The sequence below is a fragment of the Moschus berezovskii genome, chromosome 1 (assembly GCF_049115385.1).
Source record: "Moschus berezovskii isolate FMDL1 chromosome 1, NW_MosBer_1.0, whole genome shotgun sequence".
In the NCBI taxonomy this organism is placed as follows: Eukaryota; Metazoa; Chordata; class Mammalia; order Artiodactyla; family Moschidae; genus Moschus; species Moschus berezovskii.
This window is the reverse complement of record NC_142460.1, coordinates 217,729-245,204: the sequence shown is the minus strand read 5'-3', so window position 1 is coordinate 245,204 and position 27,476 is coordinate 217,729. Positions and strand designations below refer to the sequence as shown.

Below are 27,476 nucleotides of genomic sequence, written 5' to 3'. Positions count from 1 at the left end.
ACTCAGGAACCTGATCCTTGAGCAGTACTGCTGGCTGGCTCATTTCCAGGCCAGGAATCCTAAATTCCATGGAGAAGCACCTGTCTGTTCCCCACGGGTTCCTGCCCACCTGCCACTTGGGCAGTGGGAGACAAGAAGAGGGTAACCTAAGGAGAGTGCCAGCACCCACGTGGGGCAGGGAGAGGTGATTCTCTGAAACTAGAGAGAGAGCTTTCCTATAGAAAGGGAAGAACACAGCCCAGGTACCTGCTGTTCCCCACCTGCCGGCCAGCCGCGCACCCACCCTCCTGGGAGCCTGGGCTTCTCCGCTCTCACTGTGAACCTGAGCTCTCAAAACCCCATCTGCCACCTTCATTGCCACATTTTTTATTTTGTCCCTGAGTTTCTTACTGATATTTGTCCATTGCTGCTCTTCAGAAGCACACATTGGACTAAATGAAGTCATGTCACATCTTCTTAGATCTGCAGAGCTTTGCAGCAAGTACATCATCTCCTTTAGAAAGTAGCTCTCCCCTGCCCCCCACCCTCCCAGGGCACCATCTCCTCACTCTGCTCTTCTGTTCCAGGGCCCGCTGCTTCTCTGCTTCCAGGAGGACCTGCTGCAGCCACCCCTGGAGCTGACCGTGCAGCAAGTCTCCAGCGTGGCCCGGTCGGCCCAGGAGAAGGTGAGCCAGTCGCGATCACCTGCTGGAGGCCTTTCCTCACCCAGGAAGCCAATTTAAAACTGGGGTATATAACTGGGTCTCTTTGCTGTACACTAGAGATTAACACAACATTGTAATCAACTATACTTTAATTTTTTTTTTTTAAACTGGGGTGGGGAATTTATTCTTAGAATTATTGAAAATGCCAGACATCTGACACCAAAAAAATAAATAAAATATGTCCCATCATTGATGAATGGATAAATAAAAGATGGCATTCCCACATGATGGAGTATTATTTGGCCTCATGAAGGAATGCGATTCTGACACGTGCTCCCATGTGGATGAGCCTTGAAGACATTCCACTAAGTGAAAGAAGCCAGACATGACACATATTACGAAATTCCATTTACATGAAATATTCAGAATAGATAAATCAATAGAGACAGAAAGTAGACAAGTGGTGTCCAGGGCCTGGGAGTGGGCTGTGAACAGTGACTGCTAATGGGGATGGGATTTTAGGGGGTGATGAAATGTTCTAAAGGTGGTGCTGGTGATGTTTGTACAACAATGTGAAATATATTTAATACATTTAAAAGCCATTTGATTGTATAGTTTGAATTATCAGGTTATATGTAAATTTATATACATATCAGTTCAGTTCAGTCACTCAGTTGTGTCCGACTCTTTGCAACCCCATGAACTGCAGCACGCCAGGCCTCCCTGTCCATCACCAACTCCTGGAGTCCACCCAAACCCATGTCCATTGAGTTGGTGATGCCATCCAACCATCTCATCCTCTGTCATCCCCTTCTCCTCCTGCCCTCAATCTTTCCCAGCATCAGGGTCTTTTCCAATGAGTCAGCTCTTTGCCTTAGGTGGCCAAAGTATTAGAGTTTCTGCTTCAAGATCAGTCCTTCCAATGAACACCCAGGACTGATCTATAAATTTTATTACATTATAAACTTATAATTTATAAAATGTTGTTTAGTTGCTAAATCATTTCTGACTCTTTATGACCCCAAGGACTGGAACCCGCCAGGCTCCCCTGTCCAAGGGATTTCCCAGGCAAGAATACTGGAGTGGGTTGCCATTTCCTTCTCCAGCGGATCTTCCCAACCCATGGAACTCATGTTTCCTGTATTGGCAAGTGGCTTCCTTACCGCTGGGACACCAGGGAAGCTCTAGATTTATATAGGTACAGTTATAAATAATATGTGAATAATTCTGTAGCATGATATATAGATTTTAGCCATTTAGCTATTACACAGAGTTTATTTTATAGTTGCTAACAGTTTACAGGCTGAAATTACTTGTTACACTGGTCAACTACTGTAAAAAATGGGAAGAATTTTTTGTAATAAAAAGTCTCTTCAAAGTGCAGAAAAGCTGTTAAGTTTCAGCGTCCCCTGGGATCTTGATATTTTATTGTCAAGTTAAATGCATACCATTTAGCAGACTGTGAGGAGGAGATACCTGGGTGGCCCCTGGGCCCAGAAGGAGCTCCCACCCAGCCCCGGGAACCCCATCCTTGTGTATCCCCACCCACCCCCACCCCGGGTCAGCTAGAACATCATTTGTGCACTTCAAATGTTGATTTTTTTTTGTGTACATTTTCACAACAAGCTTTCTCTTTATAAGAACATGGCAGTTTGAATGTTCACCCAGGTTGGTTTTTGGGGCTCTAGTTCATTAACTGGAACTGCAGTTCACGACTCTGGCTGGACACAGGCAGCTTTGTCCACCTTCTGCAGATGGACAATGAGATGTTTTCTCTTTTCCACAAGTGCAGCAAAGCTGCCCTGAACGATCTTCTGAGTCCTCAGACTCAAGCCTGGGAGTATCTCTGGGGCAGGTGTGGGATTCTTGGGTTGTAGGTACACACAATCAGCTCCACCATGGGCTCCAGAATTGGTCACCCAGATATTGACCCAGCGTCCTTTGCCCTGGAAATGTAGAAAGGCTCTCTCTCCCCATGCCCTGGTGGATCCTGGAGTCTCAGAGCTCCATAACCCCTGCAGCAAGCATGGGAAATCCCTGGGACATGTTGGGAGAAAACTGGTGGCAACAAGGCAGGATGCTGGCACCGGCACAGTCCGTGAGATCTGGAAGGGGCCCTGTAAGCAGATGGTGCAGTGCCCAGGTTTCAAAAGCTAGGGGTCTGGGGGCAGCTTGCTGTAGGCCTGACCTGCCTGAAGCCCCTGCTTGGGATGTGCCCCTGTGCATTGATTGAGTGCCCTATTATTGACAAATAAGCCTCAAGTCCCTTTGTGGTGGACAGTTTCTGTTTCCTGACTTCTGACACTGTCAGTATTAAGAGAACAGAGCTCAGAGACTCCCCTGGAGGTGCTGGGGAGGGAGCAGGGATTGGAAATGGCCACAGACCATTCTTAAAGGTCTTGATGTACAGATAGTACCAGAAACGCAGCATTTGGAAAGTGGGTGGTCAAACTGTATTTGTTTTAATGCTGAAGCAGAAATATTGCACAGCCATCAAAAAGTTGAAAACAATGTATAGAAGTGCACAGGCTTTTTTTTTTTTTTTTTTAAGCCTGTCATTAACTCTTTCTAAAACATTTCATTAATTAATTTTTTGTTTTGGTTGTATTGGGTCTTTGTTGCTGCCCTCGGGCTTTCGATGGCTGGGGCAAGTGGGAGGCCACTCTGTTGCGGTGCGTGGGCTTCTCGTTGTGGTGGCTCCTCCTGCTGCAGGTCACGGGCTCTCGGTGCCCGGGCTTCAGTAGCTGCAGCTCATGGGCTCAGCAGTTGTGGTGCCTGGGCTGAGTTGCTCCCCAGCACGTGGGATCTTCCCAAACCAGGGATCAAACAGGTGTCCCTTGCGTTGCAAGGTGAATTCTTAACCATGTGGCCACCAGGGGAGCCCTGCATAGTTTTTAAGTCTGTCCTCTTCCTCCTTGCTGCCAGCCCTCCTTCCTTCGCTCCCTGCAGATGGGACCATGGGCAGCTGTCCTCACTGTGTTCTAGGAAGCTTTTCACCCAGTAAACTACTGGGAAGTGCACACGATTTTGTTTTCTTTTACAAGTTTCTTCATAGTTTTTGACTCCTGTGTTTTCTTGGCCAGAGAGGACCTGAGCGCCGGCCAGCGCCTTTGTACTGGCATCAGGGCCCTCCTTCTGGGCAGGTGCCCAGCCCCCTGAGCAATGCAGGGAATTGCATTGGGTTGAGTGTCATGGTCCCAGGGAACCAGCTCACGTGCCCTGTGGGTATCCACCTGGTCCCTGGGAAGTGGGGAGCAGGATACCCCCAGGTGCTTGGATCCTGTACGCAACCTCTTCCTCTCTTGAACGTGCATCTTGGCTGATCACAGCCCATTTCAGGGTACCCACTTGCAAAGCAGTCGAGCCTGACTAGTCAGTTTCTCTTGTAACGTGTCCCCGTGGGAGGTTCCCAAATATCCACAAGTTAAATGGAGGACAGACATTGACCCTGGACCTGGTGGCAGTGCGTTCCTCCTTTCAGGGTCTGAGCCACCCCAGGGGCTCCAAACTTAGACTGAATCCTGTACCAGCACTGCCACATGTTCTCTCTGCGCAGTGTAATTCCTGAGAAGGGAAAATCCACAGCAGAACCTCAGGATGCAAACAGAACGTGTCCAAGGAATACAGACAGGAGATTCTAGGACATCCCCCCTGCCCTGCCCTTTCTCTGCTCCCCACAGAGCATGTTTCTCGTCCATGTTTCTCATCCTCCTGTCTCAGCCCTGACGAGGGACGTGTGGATGGCATTTGAGGTAACGGAGAGGATGAATCTGCCTGGACAAGGAGGCTGGTGAATAGTCGTGTCTTGGATCAAGACTTGAATGGGGCTTGGGTCAGATGAGAATGAGGCTCTGGTCTCCCTTTGTGGCTATCTTCCCGACTTGGGTTTGAACTTGAGTCTCCCTGCAGGACCCCCCAGAACAGAACTGGGCCTCCCCACCCTCCAAGTGCTCTGTGCACCGACTTTCTCCTGCAGCCCCTGAAGACCCCTGTGTGCCAAAGTAGCCACCTTTGCAAATATCTGCTCATCAGTAAGCCCCCTGCCCCAGTCCTGCACAGAGAGTGGGGTCATGCGTAGGTCAGAGCATCTGAGTCGTTTTGCAGGACCCGTGGGAGCTACACATTCCACTCTCTGCAGCCAGTGCTGAATGGGGACTTCTCAGTGGTTTACTTATGACTCTTGACACCAAACGTGTGCATTTTTTCTTTCACCCAACAAGCAGTCCTCCAACCCTCTGAACACCAACTGGGTGTCCTACAATTCAATTCAATTCTGGCACTAACTACAGTGCAGACCCCTCAGATCAAGGGCTCAGTCCCACCAGACTGCCCTCTATTTCAGATGCGTACCCTAGGTCTGGGCCTCCTGTACCCACCAACTGGTTGTAAAGTTGAAGGTTCCCACAGCCCCTCCTCATGCTAGAGCAGCTCACAGAACTTGGGAAAGCAGTTTCCTTACTATTGTTGTTGTTTATTTGCTCAGTTGTGTCTGACTTGTTGTGACCTTGTGGACTGTAGCTCCTCTGTCCATGGGATTTCCCAGGCAAGAATACTGGAGTGTGTAGCCCTCCAAGGGATCTTCCCCACACAAGGATCAAACCTGGGTCTCCTAGACTGCAGGAGGATTCTTTACCACTGAGCCACCTGGAAAGCCCTTCCTTACTATTACCAGTGTCTTATAAAGAACACAGCTCAGGGACAGCCAAATGGCAGAGGTGTCTGGAGCAGGGAAGGGAGAAGGGATGGAGACTTCCACGCCCTCTACATGTGCCACCCTTCCAGGACCAGATGCTCTCTGAACCCCATTGTCAAAGGGTTTTATGGAGGTTCCATTACAGAGGACATCTGATTAAACCACAGGCCATGGGTCTGTGATCGCATCTCTAGTCCCCTCTCATCACGCCTTGATTGTGCAGACCTCCTGCCTGCCTCCTGTTGTTATCTAGGGTCCCCCAGCCACCAGTCATCTCCTTAGCATCCGAAAGACATTCTTATCACTCCGGAGATTCCAAGGGTTTTAGAAGCTGTGTGCCATGAGCTGAGGACACCACCAAATATTTATCCCAAGAGACAAGCCTACCGGGGGCTGGGGCATTTCTCTAAGGGAGTGCTCCTGGGACAGGGCACCTGTGTTCCTCCGGTAGGGCATCTTTTCAGGTGGCGACTGGAAGCACCCCTGGCTGCAGCACTCATGGAGCAAGGCATCACCCTTCAGCTTCTCTTCAGGGCTCTGTGTGTCCTCCCTTCCAGTCCCAACACGCCCCAAGCACATTTCTCTCTCCCAGACTGTAATTACACTCTTACACAAGAGCAACAAGTTTCAGCCGCATTCTCTTTGCTCAGGTCCTGGAAGAGCTTTGCTCCAGAATGTTTGACCCAGTAGATGGAGACTTAATTTCTCTATTGCAAGTGGCCTGAGAGCAGCTGTTCGTGCTCAGGGGGCGGCAGTGGCCCCTCCTGGTGTACCTGTGGAGGCATGAGGTCTACACGGGCAGCATTTGAGCTCCCTGAGCATGAACCGGGTCTAGGCAGATTGTGCGGGGCAGGCACTTGCTGCAGAGGCCACAAATTTCCTTAGCAAGCGTGGTGAGTGTCCCTGTAAACGGGATTCCTATGTTGAAGTCTCGCCAGGGAAGGTAACAAACATTGGTGCTGAGGGAGTGCAGCGATGTTTACCTTGGTGGGTGGCCCTGCCCCGTGAAAAGTGTTAATTAGCTTTGTTGCCTGTGTCATTTGTAAATAAATAGAGGCTTCTAATGGTGCATTAGATCAGCTGCAGGTTAAAGTTTTAAATAAACAACAATCCACCCAGACGGAGGAAGATCTAGAAGTCAGAGCTGGCTCCAAGCTTGTCTTGGGTATTTCCTTCTCCCTCTGAGCCACGGGCTGTGTCTGTAAAGGTGAACCCCTGCCTGGCCCTGGCCTGTGCAGCACCTGCTGGGACCTGCTCCTGATGTCATTGGGCCATACGGGCTCTGTCTGTTCTCCTTAGCACCCACAGCTCTCCTCCACCCAAGGAAGCATTGTGACCTTTGTATAGAGGGGGACACCAAGGCAGAACGAGGCCGGTGAGGGAACTAAGAGCCACTGAATAAGCAGAGGCTGTAATTGAACCCTAGGCAGCCTCCAGAAACAGGCTCTGACTGTGATACACCACAAATGGTGCTGTTACTATTGTCCTTTCCTTTTTAATTATTATCATTTTACGTTTATCATTTCACTTGAGCTCCCACCCTCCCCAGGAAAGAGGGAAGATGGAAAAAGGGGAACTGAAAGCGCTTACCAACCTTTGCTTCCATGAAACCATAGCAACAAAAAGATTGAGGCATTTGCTTGGAATTTCCCCCAGAATCTTATTCCACGTGATGTGTCGGGGAACCCCGCAACCCTCCCTGCATATGAATTGTGTATTCTGAGCACATGGACTTTTTCGATCTAAAGGCTGTCTGTTATACATTTATACACTAAAACACGCTCTGAGAGATTCCGGGGTTCTCCTCTGCTCTCTCTAAACCTTGGTGAACCCCTGCTTTGCAAGTGTTTGTTCAGTCACTGAGTCATGTCTGACTTGGCAACCCCATGGACTGCAGCACGGTAGCCCTCCCTGTCCCTCACCATCTCCCAAAGTCTGCCCAAGTTCATGGCCATCCAACCATCTCATCCTCTGTCACTGCCTTCTCCTTTGCCGGGGTAGTGGAACACAAAGTTGTAGTTGCAAAGAGGAAATTTGGTTGACTTTATTTTTATGGATGAGTGAATATTATTCGTTTATTTTCGGCTGTGCTGGCTCTTCATGGCTGTGCAGGGACTTCTATCTAGTTGTAGCAAGCGGGGACTACCCTCCAATTGTGGTGCAACAGCTTCTTGTCACAGCGGCTTCTCTTGTTGCAGAGCACGGGCTGTGGGCACACGGGCTTCAGGAGTTGCTGCTCCTGGGCTCTAAAGCACAGGCTCATTAGTTCGGTGCTCGGGCTTAGTTGCCCTGCAGCATGTAGGATCTTCTCCATCCAGGAATGGAACTGGTATCCCCTGCATTGACAGGCAGATTCTTTATCACTGAGCCACCAGGGAACTGATTGACTTTTTTTTTTTTTTTTGGTTTTGCATGACTTGAAATTCCAGGTACCCCATTAGCCTGGTATTTATGCTAAAGTTCTAACAGCTTGTGAAACTGTTTTGAAGCAGGGTCTTTCCTAAGGCAGGTGAGAGATTCCTCCCTGGGGGCCCCACCCTTTGAGCCCGGAATGGGAGCAGAGCCTCTGGGAGGGCCACCTGTTTGTTTGGAGGGAGGCAGATGGAATCTGGGCTGAGTCAGCCCTCAGGTACTTTGCCTGGTGTAGACTGGTGAAAGGACCCTCGGGCAAGCTGGGGGTTTGTTTGTGAGGTGGAACACAAGGCAGTGGCTAATGGTGAAGATATGACCGAGTAGAGTACTAGACCACTAACAGCCAGCCTGGAAAAGACCCAGCTCTCTCCTGCCCTCGTTTTAAAGGCACAGTCTTGTATGTGTCTTTTAATGCGTAGAGACCGTGGAGGAGAACACATTCTCAGATTTTTAAGCCAAGGAAAGCCCACATTAAGCTGCATTATGTAGTAACAATACCTCCTGGCAGCGTTGTTGTTCAGTCACTCAGTCGTGTTTGACTCTTTGCGACCCCATGGACTGCAAACTCACATCCACTGGGTCGATGATACCATCCAACCATCTCGTCCTCTGTCACCCTCTTCTCTTCCTGCCTTCAATCATTCCCAGCATCGGGGTCTTTTCCAATGAGTCAACTCTTTGCATCTGGTGGCCAAAGTATTGGATCTTCAGCATCAGTCCTTCCAATGAATATTCAGTGTTGACTTCCTTTAGGATTCACTGGTTTGATCTCCTTGCCCTCCAAGGGACTCTCAAGAGTCTTCTCCAGCACCACAGTTTCAAAGCTTCATTGTTCATTTTAAAGAACCCAAACAAGAGAAGGGATGGAGAGTATGGGTGGGGGTGGGGTGTCGGAGCCCGTGTGGTCCAAGGCACACCCCTCGAGGGGGTGAAATAGAGCATCTACCCAGCATTCCTTGGGGCTGGCTGCCATCTTATTTCCGGCATTTTCCACCTCAGTCCACTGGGAAGTGAAGTGAAAGTCTCTTAATTGTGTCCGACTCTTTGTGACCCCATGGACCATACAGGCCTGGTCATTCTCCAGGCCAGAATACTGGAGTGGGTAGCCGTTCCCTTCTCCAAGGGGATCTTCTCAACCCAGGGATCAAACCTGGGTCTCCTGCATTGCAGGCAGATTCTTTACCAGCTGAGCCACAAGGGAAGCCCCTAGCTCACTGGGAGACAGCATATAAAAATATATCTTCAGCCATGTGTTGTGAACAAGCAGGCAATAGGGTTAGCTTTGTAGATGTTTTGAGAATTTTCAGCCAATGACACTTTACTTTTTAAAATGAATTTCTGTTCCAGAGTAGAAGTAATATTTTATATCAGATTCATGCCATCTCAGTGGCTCAGTGGTAAAGAATCTGCTTGCGATGCAGGAGACACAGGAGACGATCGTTCAATCCCTGGGTTGGGAAGAGCCCTTGGAGGAGGGCATGGCAACCCACTCCAGTATTCTTGCCTGAAGAATCCCATCCTACAGTCCATAGGATCACAAAGGAGTCAGACACAGCTTATTGACTGAGCACACACGTACACGCATGCCATCTACACGCATGCCATCTTACAGAATATTTATGTGACCAGGATTGGGTGCAGAGCTGGGGCAGAAACCTGACTGGGAATTCTGAATGGTTAGTGGAAGGTCATTTCTTCCATTTTATTTTGAAGTTCTTCCTCCATGATGTCATGTAGTGTGATTAAAGCGAAAACTATTCAGTGACATAAAACTTTTAGGTCCTTTTTATCAGCTGTGTTCCTAGTTCTTTTGAAGACAAAAGTAATGAAATTATTTCCAGTTCTCTAGAGTGTTCTCAGAGGAGGAGGAGCTGGGGCAATTGTTGTCATTCAGTCCCTCAGTCGTGTCTGACTCTTGAGACCCCAAGAACTGCAGCATGTCAGGCTTCCCTGTCCTTCACCATCTCCCGAAGTTTGCTGGGAGACTCATATCCATTGAGTCAATGATGCTATCTAACCATCTCATCCTCTACTGCCCTCTTCTCCTTTTGCCTTCAATATTTCCCAGCATCAAGGTCTTTTCCAATGAGTTGGCTCTTCACATCAGGCCAGAGTATTGGAGCTTCAGCTTTAGCATCAGTCCTTCCAATGAATATTCAGGCTTGATTTCCTTTAGGATTGACTGGTTTGATCTCCTTGCTGTCCACGGGACTCTCAAGAGTCTTCTCCAGTACCACAATATGAAAGCATCAGTTCTTCGTCCTTCAGCCTTCTTTATGGTCCCACGGATCAAACCCGTGTTTCCTGCATCTCCTGCATTGACAAGCAGATTCTTTACCACTGGTTCAATCCCTGGGTCAGAAAGATCTCCTTGAGGAGGGCATGGCAACCCACTCTAGTAGTCTTGCCTGGAGAATCCCATGGACAGAGGAGCCTGGCAGGCTATGGTCCACAGGGTCGCAAAAGAGTTGGACACAACTGAGCAAAGAGTTGGACATGACTGAGCGACTGAACTAAATTGAACTGAGCAACTCAACAACAACAGAGAATCGGACATGAGTAAAGTAACTTAGCACACATGCACCTGGGAAGCCCAAGCCATATTAAACAGCTCAGTATAATTGGGATGCTCTGAGGACCTAATGTATAAACTTCAGAAGGGAGCCTCATGAACAGGTCTGTGTTTGGGGTAGGGAGACTCTAGGGTCAAGATCAGGGTCTCTAACTGTTTGTCCATATTTAATAGACATCAACCCTGGTCACTCTGGCCCTGGTTGGAAGGGTCTGCTTGACCTTGCATCAGGTGATCCTGCCTTCTGCCATTCCAAGAGGGTACCCCTTGGTTACAGGGATGGCCTGGCCACTATTTGCCTGGGTTGAGATCATTTAATCCCCATTGTGTGTAAAACACTGTAATACCCTGAAAGAAGATTACTTATATTTAAAATCTCTTTTCCATTTTGTTCTGGTCCATTTGACAAAGGGGACTTTTACTCTCAGGGTGGAAGAGCAGAGGCTGGCCGTGGTCATTATCCCTCCCAATTGGACCCGTAGGAATGGTGGGGGCATTTTGTTTCCCTATCTTGAAACTGATCAGATAGTTGTTTTAATTAGGTTTTTCAGCTGAACACTGAAGAGAGGCCAAAAAACAGCTGGTCCATATGACAGGTGTTACTGAGAGCATTGGCATAGGGCTGGGAAGACCTTCCAGGGATCTCTGCAAAAGGTGTCCTACTTTTAATGATTGCACCTAGTTTCCAGATGTGATGTGATTGCTAATTGTGGCCTTTGAGGCTTGCATTCTAGAAGTTCTAAAGTCTTAAAATCTATGCTGGATTATTGGCTTAATTGCTTTTAAGCAGGTGCTTCAGCTGTCCGTGTATCAGAAACGAAGCAGTGGGGTAGCTTTTTTTTAAAAAAAAGATAAAAAAGGTCATTCTTTTTTAAAATTGAATGGACTTATTTCTGAGTGCACTGCGGCACGCAGGCTTTCTCCAGTTGCGGTCTGACTTATTTCTGAGTGCACTGCGGCACGCAGGCTTTCTCCAGTTGTGGTCTGCAGCTCCTCACGGCAGTGGCTCTGCTTGTTGCAGAGCATGGACGCAGTAGCTGTGGTGCTCGAGCTTAGTTGCCCTGAGGCATCTGGAATCTTCCCTGACCAGGGGTGGAACCTGTATCCCCTGCATTGACAGGCAGATTCTCTTCTTATAGTTACTTTTAACTTTGTATTGGTGTATAGTCAATTAACAAACCATATTGTGATAGTTTCAGGTGAACAGAGAAGGGACTCAGCCATATATATATATATATATATATATATATCTCCATTCTCCCCCAAACTTGCCCCCATCTAGGCTGCCCCCGTGGATTCTTAACCACTGGATCAGCAGAGGGGTCCAGCTTTTTGTAGAACTGAATACAAACAGAAACCAAACTCTTCCTTGAGTGAGAGCGCTAATGAATCTGTCAAGGTTCTCAGTGACGTTCTAATTAGCTTCATATAGAAAGTTCCATAGAAATAACAGAAGTCAACCAATCACTGTTTTTTGTTTTTTTTTTTTACTTTAAGGAATAAAACGACCTCAGCTCTTGAGACAAAGGACAGAATTTTCTATCATGTCACTTGTGTGTGTGTAACTCATCCGGTATCAAAATACATTCCTCCTACAAGGACTGTTTACAGAGCATTTATTTTTAAAGTGAATAGGCGACATTTCTTATACAAACATTTTTTTGTTCCAACCTTTGATGAACTCTGGAGATGCAATAACATGTTGAAGATATGTAACTAATCCGCATAAGTCAGTGCTCAGAGAGGGCCTTTACAGCAACGGATGAAAATAAGGGTTGTGCAATTTTCTGCCAGTATTTAGAAAAGGCAAGGTTTTCTTTTTCTAACCCTGTACTGCCAAAAGCTTTTATAGTGGACCCCGGAAATGGACCCCTTGCTGGGGGGTCCCTGTGTAGTACAGGTCAGGCCATTTTTGGAGGGGCAGGGGGGCTCCGAGTGGAGCTATGCCTGTGAGGGGGCCAGTGAGCCAGGGATCAGGAGCGGGGAGGGAGACATGTTTTCAGAAAGCCTGAACCTTGTGAAATAGCAGTTGCCCTGACAAAGTAACTATTTTGTTAATCTTTCTACTTGGAATTTTAGGTTCTAAATCCACCAGAGAATTAGAAGAATTTCTCCTTCCTTTCCAAGTGACACCATCCAGTGTGGGGGTCAGCTGTTCCCTTGGGAATGTGGGGGTCCATCTTGCCTTCCTCTCAGCCTCTGATGCCTTGGCTTTGGCCAGACATGCTGGCCCCCTGCCAGACAGCCCTCATCCTCCCCACCACTCTACCAGGTGCACCTGGTACCTGGCCTCACAGTCAACCTGCTCTGGGCCCGCGTGGCATCCTGCCAGGAGCGCGGCCGGTCCCTCATTCTGGAAGGTCTGCTCCTGCAGGGGATTTGCTGGCAGGGACTGAATGCTTCCCTTTGCAGTAATAGCATTCACAGTCCTCTCTCTGCAATGCTTTGTGATTTATGTCAGGAATATGGTCTGGTTTGTTCCTGATGTAATTGCTTTGTCTCATAGGTTTTTAAATGAGCTCATTTTAACAACTCTATTTTTGTTAAGACTGTATCATTTTATAACCGTTCAATATTTCACAGCTCTTTGAATTATCCCCACATCTTTTTAAATCACAATAGGTTATAATATATTTAAATAGAAACAATTTCTTATGTTCTGGGTACTTTTTAAAAAATTTCTACCTGTAAACATCCATAACTAATTTTCTTTTTAAGGCTCATTTTATAGTGAGAGATGATGGCTAATGGCTTTCACACCATATGAATAAATTGCCCAGGAAATTTAAAAATCAGCTGCATGAAGAAATAGGAAAAAGAACTATTTAAAGGAAAAAAAAATTGTGTGGAAAGATTCTAACTAGATTTGGGCAAGTCCTGAGAATACATCAGGAAGAAACGATTTGAAATGTTGTTTCTAGTTTTTAAGCTCTGGTGTAATAGAAACCATGTGCATGTAGATATTCACCCACAGCTGAAACTGAGTCCTCATTCTCGCTGATCGATGGAGTCCAGGTTATTCTGTTCAGTGCAGTGCAGCTGGGTGCGGTGGCTGCTCTCCTCTCTCTGCTGTAACGTTGGCGTGCTCTCTGGTCCCTCCTCCAGGTGGTCTTTTGTCACGTGGTGGGCGAGACCATCCAGTTCCTGGTCAGCGCGGGGCCACCCTCGTCTGAGGACACGGGGCGCTCGCTGTATGGCGTGCGGCTCTCTCCACTCCACCTCCAGGTAAAACTGGGAGACTGAGTCTGTCCTAGGAAAACCGTTTTCGTAAATCCGTAGGGTGAGTGGGGGTGCTGTCACAGACGTGAATGCTCGTGCTTTCATTAATTACTGTTCGTTAGTTTCAGATTGTTACCTTCATATTATATTGTCTTTGTGGGAAATACCAAAGTGTGCATGTAATAGGTTTATGTATAAATACACACGGGCTTCCCTGATAGTTCAGTTGGTAAAGAATCTGCCTGCAATGCAGGAGACCCTGATTCAATACCTGGGTCGGGAAGATCCACTGGAGAAGGGATTGGCTACCCACTCCAGTATGCTTGGGCTTCCCTTGTGGCTCAGCTGGTAAAGAATCTGCCTGCAATGCGGGAGACCTGGGTTCTACCCCTGGGTTGGGAAGATCCCCTGGATAAAGGAAAGGCTACCCACTCCAAATAAATGAATAAATACACACATAGGTATATATACACACATATATACACATGGATACACACACAGGTATATGCACACACATATATACACACATAGGTGTATACACACGCATACACACACACACATATATACACACCTGGAGAAGGGAATGGAAATCCACTCCAGTATTCTTGCCTGGAGAATCCCCATGGACAAAGGAGCCTGGCGGGCTACAGTCCATGGGGTTGCAAGAGTCGGACACGACTTAGTGACTAAACCACCAAAACCACCATATGTACACACGTATGGATACATATATACAATGAATTCAGAGTTTCCATCTATCAAATATGGGAGACATGGTATTTTTCAAGGCACATGTCCAAGATGTTGTTGACTGTTATTGAAGATGATGGCATCTGAGGTGAGGAAGTGGTTCTATTAATAATTTAGACTCAGATGCTGGACCTCAAAAGTCCCCTGCAGCTTGGAAAAACAGCTCAAGGTCTGGACTTAGCATTCTTCCTTTTAGTGTTTGAAAAAAATCACTTTAAAAGGCTCATTATTTTTATGTTAGAAAATGAGTATCACCATTATTTTTGGATAGTCGACGTTATTATAATAATTGTAATAGACACATAATATGTAATTTTTATAACATATTTTTATACATTGAATGATTATAAATAGAGATAATAATTACAATAGACTTAGTGAAGTTTCTGGGTGACTAACCCGTCAGATAACTGTGTATGTCACACATGGAGCAGAAGTTCACTGATGCTTTTGTTTAGCTGACACGTAGAAATTGTGAATTTCTGGGTCTGTTTTAGGGGTCACTGCCAATTCAACTTGTGCTTGGCTGCTAATTTTGGGGGTGATCCCAAATCTTTCAAGATTCTCAACCACAAGAAGAGATTGTATTACATTTGGTTTCCTTAAAAGACATGGTTTTAAACAACCAGGACAGACAAAAATTTCCGGCAACCTAAATGGCTTTTTTTCTGAAACCCATCCCCTACCCCCATCCATTTTCAAGAGTCAGGGAATTTAAGTTGACCTCATGGACTTGTCAGATGTTAAAGCCCTCCTGCTTCCCCTAGTTTTTTGGACAGTGTGGTTAGAAGATAATTTTAAAGTCTGGGATGTGTTCAGGATGGGGTGAGTTCAGCAAGGACCACAAAAATTCACCAGGGAAACATGTTTTCTGAGATGCTGTTGATGTGCCATTTTACACAGCTCAGACACAGGTAATTCAATTGTGTCTTTGATCTCTTAACACAGTTTAAAGGCAGCCTGTGGGTTATCTCTCAGAGCAGAAGCAGCTGCTAGAGGTTGGTGAATTATTAATGCTCATGGCAGGAGGCATTCCCTCCTCTGTTCTTCAGATAAAAAACTGCATAGAGACCAGCAGGCACGCTGTGTCCCCACCCTGGTGGAAGAACTCAGGGACTGTGGCAATGAAATTGAAGTGCGATTTTGCTAGAGTCACCCAGAATCACAGGGCAACAGGAGCATCCTTTGTCTTCCCTGGTTGCTAGCATGAGTGGGAGGACCCAGTATTGAGAAAACAATTCTACAGCCATCCTTTCCTTCCCTTTCTCTGGGTGGTGGGAGGAAGCCTGGAGATGGGAAGGGTCAAAACTTTGGCTTTAGAAGGAGCTGCCTGCTGAAGAAGGAGGGATGGTAGCTTAGCTTGCTGTGGCTGCTGAAGCAAGTCACCACATCTTAGCTGAAGATGGCACACATTTATCAGTCACCATTCTGGAGGTATGATGTCCAACATGGGCTAAAATTCTGGTTCTGGTGGGCTGCCTTCCTTTCTGGGAGCTCTGGAGGGAATCTCTTTCCTTGCTCACCCACTGTTGGCAGAATTCAGCTCCTTATGGTTGTTGGACTGAGGGTCCAGTTTCTGGCTGGCTGTCAGTTGAGGGCAGGTCCCAGTTTCTAGAGGCAGCCTTACCCTTGGGCTTCTGGCATCCTCCTCTGTCTTAAAGTCACCTCTCTCTGCATGCTCTTCTGACTTCCTCTTCCATCTTTCAGGGCTCCTATGCCTCTGTGGGCTCCCTGGAATCATGTAGGATTGTTTCCGCACCTCAGTGTCCTACCCTGATCACACGTGCAGAGTCCCTTTTGCCATGTGAGGAAATCTATTCACAGGTTCCAAGGAGCAGGCTTGTCTTTGCTGGGGGTGGGGGGGTGCATGGTTCTGCCATGATTTACAGGCAGGGCTGGATGGGGCCCTGGGAGAGATTGGAGTCCATGTGGAGGTTGTGCAGTGGCCCAGGCAAGAGAGGCTAAGAATGCTGATGAGCCCATGCTTACAATCATGGGCGGGGTGAGGGGAGCAGGCCGTGTGAGTGTGTGGGAATGGACACGGCATCCCGGCTCCCTTCTCTGTCCCTCCGGCTCCCGTATGACTTGGTGATGCTCTCAGAAGAGAGCTGCACAGCAGAGGTCGCAGGGTTTTCATGACATCTGGTGTTCAGCCCCGACCCTGATGTTCCTCTCTGAGTGGTTGGTTGAGGCAGAGGAAGGGGCTCACGGGGATGGGGTAGGCTACATGACAGGGGAGGAGCAGTCAGGGACTGGGGACCCTCCTTGCGATTTTGAAAGCACACAGGATGCCAAGGCAGGGGATAAACGACTGTCTAAGAAAAGAAATAAACACAGAGACATACATCGAGGCTCCATTGGAGAGAGCAGCCCTCCAGTAATCTTTTTTTCTTTTTCTTTTTAAACAGCTGGAGCTCCACATGAAGGAGAAGAAGGAGGACATTCAGATCAAGTGGTCCTTCATCAGTGCCCCAGAGATGGCCATCACAGTCCAGCCCAAAGTCCTAGGGGAGGTCAGTTTGTGAGGTTTTGTGATTCCCCCACCATGAATATGTGAATGTGGGCGCGCTGTGACTACCAGCTCTGGGAGATGGAGCCTCTGATCGGCGGGGTCTCTAGTGTGTGAACCTGGCGGTTGGGCAGGCAGGGCAGAGACAGGGCAGCATGGTGGGTGGGTGGGGGGTAGCTTCCATGGACTTAATGCCAGGCTCTCACCTGGGCTGCACCTGTAATCACCTAGCTGTTGCTGCTGCTGCTAAGTCACTTCAGTCGTGTCCGACTCTGTGTGACCCCATAGACGGAAGCCCACCAGGCTCCCCTGTCCCTGGGATTCTCCAGGCAAGAACACTGGAGTGGGTTGCCATTTCCTTCTCCAATGTGTGAAAGTGGAAAGTGAAAAGTGAAAGTGAAGTCGCTCAGTCGTGTCCAACCCTTAGCGACCCCACGGACTGCAGCCTACCAGGCTCCTCCATCCATGGGATTTTCTAGGCAATAGTACTGGAGTGGCTTGCCATTGCCTTCTCCGGTAATCACCTAGCAGTTTTTAAAAATTCCCAAAGATGGCCCCGCCTCCCCAGGCAGGTTTGATTGGGCCGGAAAGCTGTTAAAGCCCTCCTGTGCAGTGGAGGCTGAGAGCCACTGCGGCGGTAGCATCGAGGCTTTCCTCGGCCTTCTGTCACTCCTGCCCCTCAGTTGCTTCCTTCCCTGTGAGGGCACTTCACTCACCTCCGTCTCGGGCTGGGTCCGAGACCTGGCTCCCGAGGCCACCACCTCCCTTCACTCACAGCTCTTTCAAAGCTGCGTCTCAAATCTGAAGGTCATCCGCCTGCTCCCGTGGCCTTGGGTGTGTGAGGAAGTGACTTTGGAAGCAGGATTGGGGGTGTGGGGCAGGCTGCTAAGGCATGTAGGTGCTGTCACTTTCAGTCGCTGGAAAGACCATGCAAAATCATGCACACCGAAGGCTGAGGTTGTCACGCTGTTCCTTTGCAGTGACTTTTACGATATTTTCTTGAAATTTCACTCTATTTCAGACTCTTACTCTGTTGCAAAGCTACCACCACAGCTGAAACATGTGTATTTTAAAATTCTTCCAGGGACTTCCCCAGCAGTCCAGTGGTTAAGACGCCAAACTTCCAATGCAGGGGGTACGGGTTTGGTCTCTGGTAGTTCTGTTTTTTAGTTGGTGTGAACATTCTAGAACATAGACACATTTCTTTTGGGTATTAATTATTGTCACCTAATAGAGCTTGATACCTGCTGGTGCACGTCATCCTGCTTTGTTCTTCTACAAACTTCCCTTCATTCTAGGGCTTTTCAACTTTTTGGACTTTTTAAATTATTTTTTTAATACAAAAGTGTATTTCTCAGAAGTAGGGAGGTCAGGGCTTGTGTAGTGGCTTCTCTGTATCATTTGGGATCCAGGCCCCTAATCTCTGTTGTTCCACTATTGTGAGCACGTGATTTCTGTCCTTTTTTTTTTTTTGGCCACGTACAGCATGTGGGATCCTATTTCCCCAACCAGGGATCGAACCCATATCCTATGCATTGGAAGCACAGAGTCCTAACTGTTGGACCTCCAGGGAAGTCCCTTGAATACGTTTTAATTAAAAAAAAAAAAAATCAGATGTCAGTCAAGAAAGAAAAAATACACATCTGTGTATTTGGGAAAAGAGACTGAAAGAACATACACAGAAATGCTGACATATTTCTATGTTGTGCATGTCTTATTTTTAACCACTTTAAAAAATAAGCAGCATAAGTGACTTCTGAGGTCAGTAAAGATGAGAACGAGTGAGTCTTTCCTAGCATGAACCTTTCAGAGTCCTGACAACATGGAGTTTGTTTCATGTCGAGGGCATCAGGAAAGCCATGTGTTGGCCTGCCCTCTTCCCGGTTCAGAGATGGTCTGGTGACAGACAACCTCCTCTTTCGACAGGACCTGGTAGCTGGGACAGAGGCAGTCTCTGAGAGCCTCAAGGACATTCTGAAGCACCTGGTTAGCTCTGCCTCCCCATCGGTAGTTCTGAGCACCAAGCCTGCAGACCTGAGAGAAGTTCAGGTAAGCCGGCTCTCGGTGTGCGGGTGCTTCGCAACCCCGTGAGGGACCATGGTCATCCTCTCTTGGAGAATAAGTAGTACTTCCCATCCCTCTGCCCGCCCCAGGGTAGAGCAAGATTGCACGACTGCTGGTGGGTGATGACTGCAGTCTGGGGCAGCTTTGAGTTCAGGGCACGGGCTTCCAGGGCCCCGTGGGAAGGAAGGAGGAGGCGTCTGGACCACTCAGCATAGCCCGTGTCTAAGTAGCCCAGAAACAGTCATTTTCAGGGACCAGTACGTGACTTTTCACTGTCCACCCAGAGCCTATTACCTGAGACTTTATCCTCCTAGGATCGAAGTACCTGGGAACTTGCCCTGAGACAGACGGAGCCAGCACACTGTATCCACAGGTTTTTGGCCCAGGCCAGGGACAGACTGGTGGCCAGGCCCTGCCTCCCACAGTACCACCTCTCGGAGTTCTGCCTCCCTTGGGTAGAGCAGACACACGAGGCTGTCTCCTCTCTGTGGGTCCCTCCCCATGCTGCCTGCCCTCCCTCCCCGTCCTGGGACCCTCACCACTGCCTGATTAGGTGCTAATAACTCTTTGGCTAAATTTGCATTCACAACATTTATCCAGGCCAGCCCCTGGGCTTGGCCTCTCACATCTTTATTGGCAGCACATCTAAAAATCTTTGCTTGGGTTGAATTAATTCTCCCAATTATGAGCAGATCTTCTTATGATGGTTATGCAAAACAGGCATGGACAGTCCCTAAAGTGATTTTTCATACATGTTTCCAGTATTTTTATGTGGCATGGTAGAAGAGCCACCATTATTATATGATGTGACGAAGTTGCTCGGTCCCAGTCATGTCCAACTCTTTTCGACCCCATGGACTGCAACACGCCAGGCCTCCCTGTCCCTCACCATCTCCTGGAGTTTGCCCAAGTTCATCTCATTGAATCGGTGATACAAACATCTTATCCTCTGTCATCCCCTTCTCCTCGTGCCTTCAGTCTTTCCCAGCATCAGGGTCTTTTCCAATGAGTCAGCTCTTCACATCAGGTGGCGAAAGTATTGGAGCTTCAGCTTCAGCATCAGGAGGGAATGCTGAAGGAGGAGGGAATGGCAAGCCACTGCAGTATTCTTGCTGTGAGAACCCCATGAACTGTATAAAAAAAAAAGGCAGTATGGTAGTATAACCTTAATTTGACTTTGATGCAGGCTCTTGGGCTCTGGTTCCTCTTGGGGCATCAGCAGCTGTGAGTGTGTAGAGTCTGGAGACAAAAATCTCCCTGATTCCCTGGACGCATACCAATGGATCACAGTGTCGTGTCATTCCCTCTGGGCACTGAGGGTTATCAGAATATAAGAAGTAGGCTTCACCCTCCTGACGAAGCAGAAGGAGCCGCTGAGTAAGCAGACAGGCAGAGTGAGGGCTTTATGGGTGTTTGTGCAGGTTTCCCGGTTCATCAAAGCTGCCTGTTTGGAATATGACTATACATGCTTCCCTGGTGGCTCAGAGAGTAAAGAATCAGCCTGCAATGCGGGAGACCTGGGTTTGATCCCTGGATCAGGAAGATCCTCTGAAGAAGGGAACAGCAACCCACTCCAGTATTCTTGCCTGCTTCTGTAATGTATTCTATAATGCTTTTAAATACATTTGCAGAGTTTATGTATCAAAATAGCATACCTACTATACTAGGATTCTGTAGGGAAACAGAACTAAGGGATATGTGTGTGCATATATTTATGTACACTAGAGTCTCTGTAATTGTGTGAGCCAATTATATACATATAATTGCATAATGTATATGCGTGCCTATTTGCTTAGTCGTGGGCTACATGCCCGGGCACCCCCACGGTCCAGTCAGGTTGACACATAAAATTAGCCATCAGTTCAGTTTAGTCGCTCAGTCATGTACGACTCTCCGCGACCCCATGAATCACAGCATGCCACGCCTCCCTGTCCATCACCAACTCCTGGAGTTCACTCAAACTCATGTCCACAGAGTCGGTGATGCCATCCAGCCATCTCATTCTCTGTCGTCCCCTTCTCCTCCCGCCCCCAACCTTTCCCAGCATCAGAGTCTTTTCCAGTGAGTCAACTTGTCACATGAGGTGGCCAAAGTATTGCAGTTTCAGCTTTAGCATCAGTCTTTCCAATGAACACCCAGGATTGATCTCCTTTAGAATGGACTGGTTGGATCTCCTTGCAGTCCAAGGGACTCTCAAGAGTCTTCTCCAACACCACAGTTCAAAAGCATCAATTCTTCGGCGATCAGCTTTCTTCACAGTCCAACTCTCACATCCATACATGACCACGGGAAAAACCATAGCCTTGACTAGATGGACCTTGGTTGGCAAAGTAATGTCTCTGCTTTTTAATATACTATCAAGGTTAGTCATAACTTTCCTTCCAAGGAGCAAGTGTCTTTTAATTTCATGGCTGCAATCAGCATCTGCAGTGATTTTGGAGCCCAAAAAAATAAAGTCTGACACTGTTTCCACTGTTTTTCCATCTATTTCCCATGAAGTGATGGGACCAGATGCCATGATCTTAGCACACACAGAATTGAGAAAACATTGCATCTCCACCCCAGACATGTGGGTTACTCTGTCCCCAGTGCTTAGGGACGTGGATCTTAAGGATTCTGTGATGACTTCTTGGTCACCCAACCCCTTCAGCTCACAGTCAGCAATAGTGTTTTCTAGGTAGTGACCTAAAGGAGACTACAGTCCTTGAGATGTTAGTTAGTGTCCCCCTGAAAAGTACTGTGAGGTCAGATCAGCTTTAAGGATCCTTCCTAGAAGACCTCACTGGGCAGAGGCCCGTGATGTCTCTGAGAAGCCTTTCAGGACTCCCAAACTTTTGTGCCTAAAGAGCTTCTCTTAAAGTACACTCAGAGCCGTGAGTGGGAGGCAGAAGTTAGCTTGGAAAGAATGGTCTGAAGGTGGGGTCCCCCAGGTTCAGGGAGGCGCTCCATTGGAAATGCCTCGATGCTGATTTGAGGATGAGGGGACAAAGCTGCCCCAGGGGCACCTGCCTCTGCTTTGTCCCCAGCGTGACACCTGGATGACACTTAGCTCCTCCCCACGTGGATGGCGGGTCTGCCTGGAGGTGGGAAGCAGCCTTTCGTGTCCTGGTTGGTGTTCTGCTTGCTGCCGGTGGGCAGTGGGTGCCTGCAGCCCATGGAGCTTGTCCCACACTGTCTTTAGCTCCTTGACTGGCTTGGGTTTGATCCCATCTCCACCCACAGTGGGACTCTGGGGCGCCCTCTCTGGGTGAACACTTTGCTCTTCCACTTGCTTTCTGTGGGAAGCAGCTGTGAGTGACTGGTACCCTCCACCCTCCTGAGAAGGGAACATTGTTCCAGAGCTGGCGTGAGGGCCAGGCTCCCTCTACAGGTCTTCTTGAAGATCCCTTCCCTGGAACAGGTGCCCGGTGGTCATTGCCTTGTCCCCAGGAGTCACTGCTTTCCGTTTTCCTCTGCAGCATCTGCAGCGCACTTCATCCACTCAGGAATCCTGCCCCCCCAAACCTCCAAGGGCTCATGAACTCAAACTGTTGGTGAAGAACATCCGAGTCTCGCTCCTGAGCCATCCTGGTGCTTCCGGTAGGTGATGGGGCTGCAGAAGGCACCCTGGTGAGGGCAGGGTGCCGGCGGGCTGTGGACGTGACTGTCTGCAGTGTGAGCAGAGGGGCCGGGGTGCCTCATGGGTTGCCTGTGGTCTTTGCTCCCTTCTGTGGCTTCCGGCAATTGGGTGTGCAGTGTGATCTCTGCCTTTCATCAGAGAGCGCCTCCTGAACACCGTGGTAATGATGCAGGACAGTGAAAACACAGTCCTGATTTTCCACACATGAGGCTGAAGGAAGAAGGAAGATGCTGTTTTGCTTTGTCCTTTTCTCTAGCCTGGAAGCCACCTTTCTATTTTTATCTTTTCCTAGTGACGCTGTAAATACATGTTAAGCATCCCTGACCAGCGCATTCCTTTCTTCCTGGGAGAGGAGGTGCTGCTTGGGATTATGGGTGTCATGAAGGTGTCGGGCCCCCGGGGGCCCCTGTGTTGCCAGGAGAGGCTGCTTTGGAGGAGGACAGAAACACTGCAGGACGGGTGACTCAGTCACTGCCGAGACTCCAGATGCCGAGGAGCCTGGGACCGGACATGTCTTTCCACTGCCATGTGGTTTTTGCCAAGAATAGCAATGAGTTCTTTTTTATTGTCTGAGAACGTCAGGGGTTACTTGTGTTTATTTCTGAGGAGATTCACCCAGTTCCAGACATGCAGGCAAAGCACATTTGACAGCCAAGGCTCTGTGAAGCTGGGCATAGGTGGCTGTTTTGGTAATTCAAAGGTCGCCTCTGGAGGCCACACGGCTTAGCAGGTGGGAGGGGCCATCCAGGACCCAGTTGGCAGGGACTAGGGGCCCGTTTCTCACCTCTGCCAGTAGGTCCCCATCTGGGTCTGAGTCTCCTCTTGAATGTGATTGCGGTGATTAGTAAGGTGATGTGCATGGAACACTGAACACCCCCTGGTACATGGTAAAGAGTCCACACCGTCCGGTCCTTCACCATTGATTTTTATATCCATGTATAACTTTATTTATTTAATTTTGGCTACGCTGGGTTGTTGCTGTGCAGGCTTTTCTCTAGTTACGGGGAGCGGGGGCTGCCCTCCAGCTGTGGTGTGCAGTGGCTTCTCTTGTGGAGCACGGGCTCTAGGGTGTACAGGCTCAGCAGCTACAGCTTCCAGGCTCTAGAACAGGGGCTCACTAGTTGTTGGCTCATGGGCTTTGTTGCTCTGCGGCATGTGGAATCTTCCCAGACCAGGGATCAAACCTGCATCCCCTGCGTTGACAAGTAGATTCTTTACCAGTGAGCCACCAAGGAAGCCTTACCATTGATCACTGATTACACGATATAGTCACAGCTTTATGCCATAGGGCAAGCATAGCCTTGAAACAGACAAAAGTCTTAACTAGTGAAATGTCCTATTACCTGGATCAAATACCTCAAAAATTTTTGGCTGAGCTGAGTCAACTGTAAAAACATACATCTTTGTAAGAGGGAAGCAAGTTCTATGTGAGGTACCCCCAAATTTCGCAGTTATTCCAGATGCCCTGACTTTTCCAAGCAGTTAGTCTTATCCAAAGTGGGGCCCACATCTCTGCTGTAATGTCACCCCAGGGAGGGCACCCCCCTGGGGGGCAGTGCCTGCAGTCAGAGTTGATGGGGGAGGAGTGTGACTTGGAGGCAGTCTAGAGCTGTGGACATCCAGCGAGTATAGAATCTGTCACCCCAGAGTACGTGCTTTGAGAGGTTGTAAATGGACACTCAGAAGTAGGAGAGCCAAGACCACAGACATTGAATTCAGCCTTTCTCTTATATGCAAAATGTCTTGATCCAACTAGAAGAGAGAAATAAAGGCTAATACGGTGGCCTTCTGTCTGATTACAGGCAACGTTAACCCAGTGTGTATAGTTCGGCTGAATGATCCTGTTCAGAAGTTCTCCAGCACCCTTGCGAGAAACACTACTGCCCTCACTTGGGAAGAAGAATTCACCTTGTGAGTACAGCTGGCTGTCGTGGACTTGGGTTTCCATGGCCTCACCTACTCGATGCTGCCAAATTCTGAAACCAACCCGTAGCACAAAAGGAAGGAAGAAAGGAAAGGAAGACAGGAAGGGTGGCTTTAAGTCAGACGTGGATTTCTTTGTGAAGGCAGCCCTTAGCATCGGTTCACTCCTCACCCACTCCCATCCCCGCTGTGACAAGAGAGGTGTGTTGTTGGGCCTCCCACTTGCCTTAGAAACACATGCCATCCAGAGCAGAATGGAAGGAAACTTCTGATTGATGCTGATAGCTTACAGTGAACAATGTTGGATTCGTGATCTCCGAAGAAGAAGATTTAGCTTCGGGACCAGAGACCAGGCTTGATCACGCAAGAGCTTTTGTGTAGCAGAGTTTTATTAAAGTAAGAAAAGGGACAAGAGAAAGCTTCTGACATAGACATCAGAAGGGGGAAAAAGAATGCCACACTTGCTAGTCTTATCAAGGCCTTATATACTTTTACCAGAGACCCCCTCCTACAACATAAATCTTCAGATAACAAGATTAGTCAGAATGTTCTTGTTAAGAAGAAGAAGCATGTCCTCGAGCAAGATACATTGTTGATAAATAATCATTAGTACAGAACTTAAGGAAAAACATATCCTTGAGCAAGATGAGTTTTGTTGTGTCATCATTGGCTCTGGGCTTAACCTCTTATGTGACTAATACAAAGCAATATAGAAAAAAAAAAATGCTTGTCCTTTACTCTTCCTTGAGGACCCCAGACTCCTTATCAACCCACCCAAGAGTTAACTCTCTCAATACCAAAATCTGACAAGGAGAATGGAAAAAAGGAAAAGTGTAGACCACTTATAAATTATGATGTAGGAATTACATCATAATTATGGTGTAGGAACTAATGTATTACCAAATAGAATCCAGTAGCACATAAGGAATAATATACCAAGGACTTTCCTGGTGGTGCAATGGGTGGGAGTCCTCCTCCCAGTACAGGGGACATGGGTTCGATCCCTGGTCTGGGAAGATTCCACATGCCATGGAGCAGCTAAGCCTGTGAGCCACAGCTACTGAGCATCATACTGCAACTACTGAATTTAAAAGATAAAAAAGGATACTACACTGAGGCTGAGTTCATACCAAAAGTGCAAGTATGGTTTAATGTGAGATCTATTAATGAAATCCATTGTGTCACTAGATCAAAGGAGAACACAAAGTAATTATCTCTATATAGGCCCAAAAGACAATCAGTGACATTTAATACCCATTTCTAATTGTTAAAACTTATTTAGAACAAGATTTATGTTCACTTTTTTTCAAAAGGTTTTTAAAAAATCACGTTAGTGATAAATATTAGAAGCAGTCCCACTAAAGTCAAGAGAAGGATCCCGATTGTTTTGTTCCAGAAGTACTGGTTAATGCAATTAGATAAGAAAAAGAAATAGTATGCAAGTAGGAGAGAGGAAGAGGCAAAACGAGTCATTACTTGGAGATGATGTTATTGCATATGTAGCCTGCTCAGGGTTTCCCTGGCGGCTCAGGCAGTAAAGAGTCTGCCTGCAATGCAGGAGGCCATGGTTTGATCCCTGGGTCGGAAAGATCCCCTGGAGAAGGAAATGGCAACCCACTTCAGGATTCTTGCCTGGGAAATCCCATGGACAGAGGAACCTGGCGGGCTAGTCCATGGGGTCACAAATGATTGGACACAACTGAGTGACTGACACACACAGATTGCTCAACAAAATCAGTTGAAACTATTAGAAATAATGGATAAAAAAAAGAAAAAAAAAAGAAAGGGAAAAAAATAGAAATAATGGCTATAGGATAGAAACAATAACACAAAAATTAATATAAATTATATTTCGGCAAAGTAGCTGACTACAAAAATATAGAAATCACTTTCTACTGTTAAACAGTAAATAATTAGAAAAGTAATGGAAGAAGGTGTCCCATGTATAATATAAAGGGTTTTTTTATAAATTATTAATAGAAATATGAGATTCTCATAGAAAATTGGGCAAAATATCTCAACTAGAAATAAAAAAGTAAGAATTATAGATAGCTGGAAACATCTGAAAAGATATTCAATCTCAGAAATAGCTAAAGTAATGCACACTTAAGCAAAGATTATTTTTCCCCTTACAAGTGGGTAGAGAAAAACTGAAAGTGGCCAGTGGATATATATATATTGGAATAATTATTCTGGAAGTCATCAATATATATAAAAAAGCAAAATCTTTTATATGCATATACCTTTTGATTGGCAATTGCTCTTTTTCTAAGGAAATAATCACACGTGAGTGAAAGATATACATATGAAGATGTTGATCTCAGCTTGTTTATGATTATGAAATATTGCAGGCAAACCATTATTAAGGCTTGGTTATTAATGAGTTGGCTGAATAAAATCTCATAGGGCCAGATAGTGGAGTACTAGATGCCTGTGAAAAAGGATGTTGCTCTATAGCTATTGACATGGGAAGATGTCCATGAAATCTTAAGTGAAACAGTAGATTATAAAGGAGTATGGAGGAATATTATGTTCTATATTTGTTTTCAAATAGTTATACAGCTGTACCTTTTAATACAGGAACTACTAACCACATATAGCGTTTTAAATTTCAATTAATTAAAATTAACAAAATGAAACCCAGTTCCTCAGTTTACACTGGCCACATTTAAAGTTCTCAGTAGCTGGGATTCCCTGGTGGTCCAGTGGTTAAGAATTTGCCTTGCAATGCAAGGGAACACAGGTTCAATCCCTGGTGCAGGAAAATTCCACCTGCCATAGAACTGCTTAGCCATGAGCCACAACTCCTGAGCCTGTGTGCCTGAGCCCATGTGCCTAAAGGAGTGGGGAATTATATTATGCCTACAATCCATGCTCTGCAACAAGAGAAGCCACTGTTGGGGAAGCCTGCTCACCCCAACAAAGAGTAGCCCCCACTCTTTGCAATTAGAGAAAGTCCATGCACAGCAATGAAGAACCCGTGCGGACAAAAATGAAATAAATTTCTCAATAGCCAAGTGTCGCTGGTGGCCACCAAGTCTGATGGCAATTCTACAGAACCTTTGCATCAT

General features: G+C 47.3%; 1 protein-coding gene across 2 annotated transcripts in view; it reads left to right on the top strand.

Annotated features, from left to right (window-relative positions):
- Nucleotides 1–27,476, top strand: part of C2CD2 (C2 calcium dependent domain containing 2) — a 70,761-nt gene that overhangs the window by 12,677 nt on the left and 30,608 nt on the right. For both annotated transcript variants that reach the window (XM_055414382.2, XM_088834603.1), the window contains exons 2-7: nucleotides 567–665; nucleotides 13,427–13,546; nucleotides 16,699–16,803; nucleotides 18,726–18,848; nucleotides 22,322–22,442; nucleotides 24,285–24,393. In XM_055414382.2, the coding sequence (XP_055270357.2) occupies nucleotides 567–665; nucleotides 13,427–13,546; nucleotides 16,699–16,803; nucleotides 18,726–18,848; nucleotides 22,322–22,442; nucleotides 24,285–24,393 (677 nt within the window). The remainder of the gene's footprint in view (nucleotides 1–566; nucleotides 666–13,426; nucleotides 13,547–16,698; nucleotides 16,804–18,725; nucleotides 18,849–22,321; nucleotides 22,443–24,284; nucleotides 24,394–27,476) is intronic.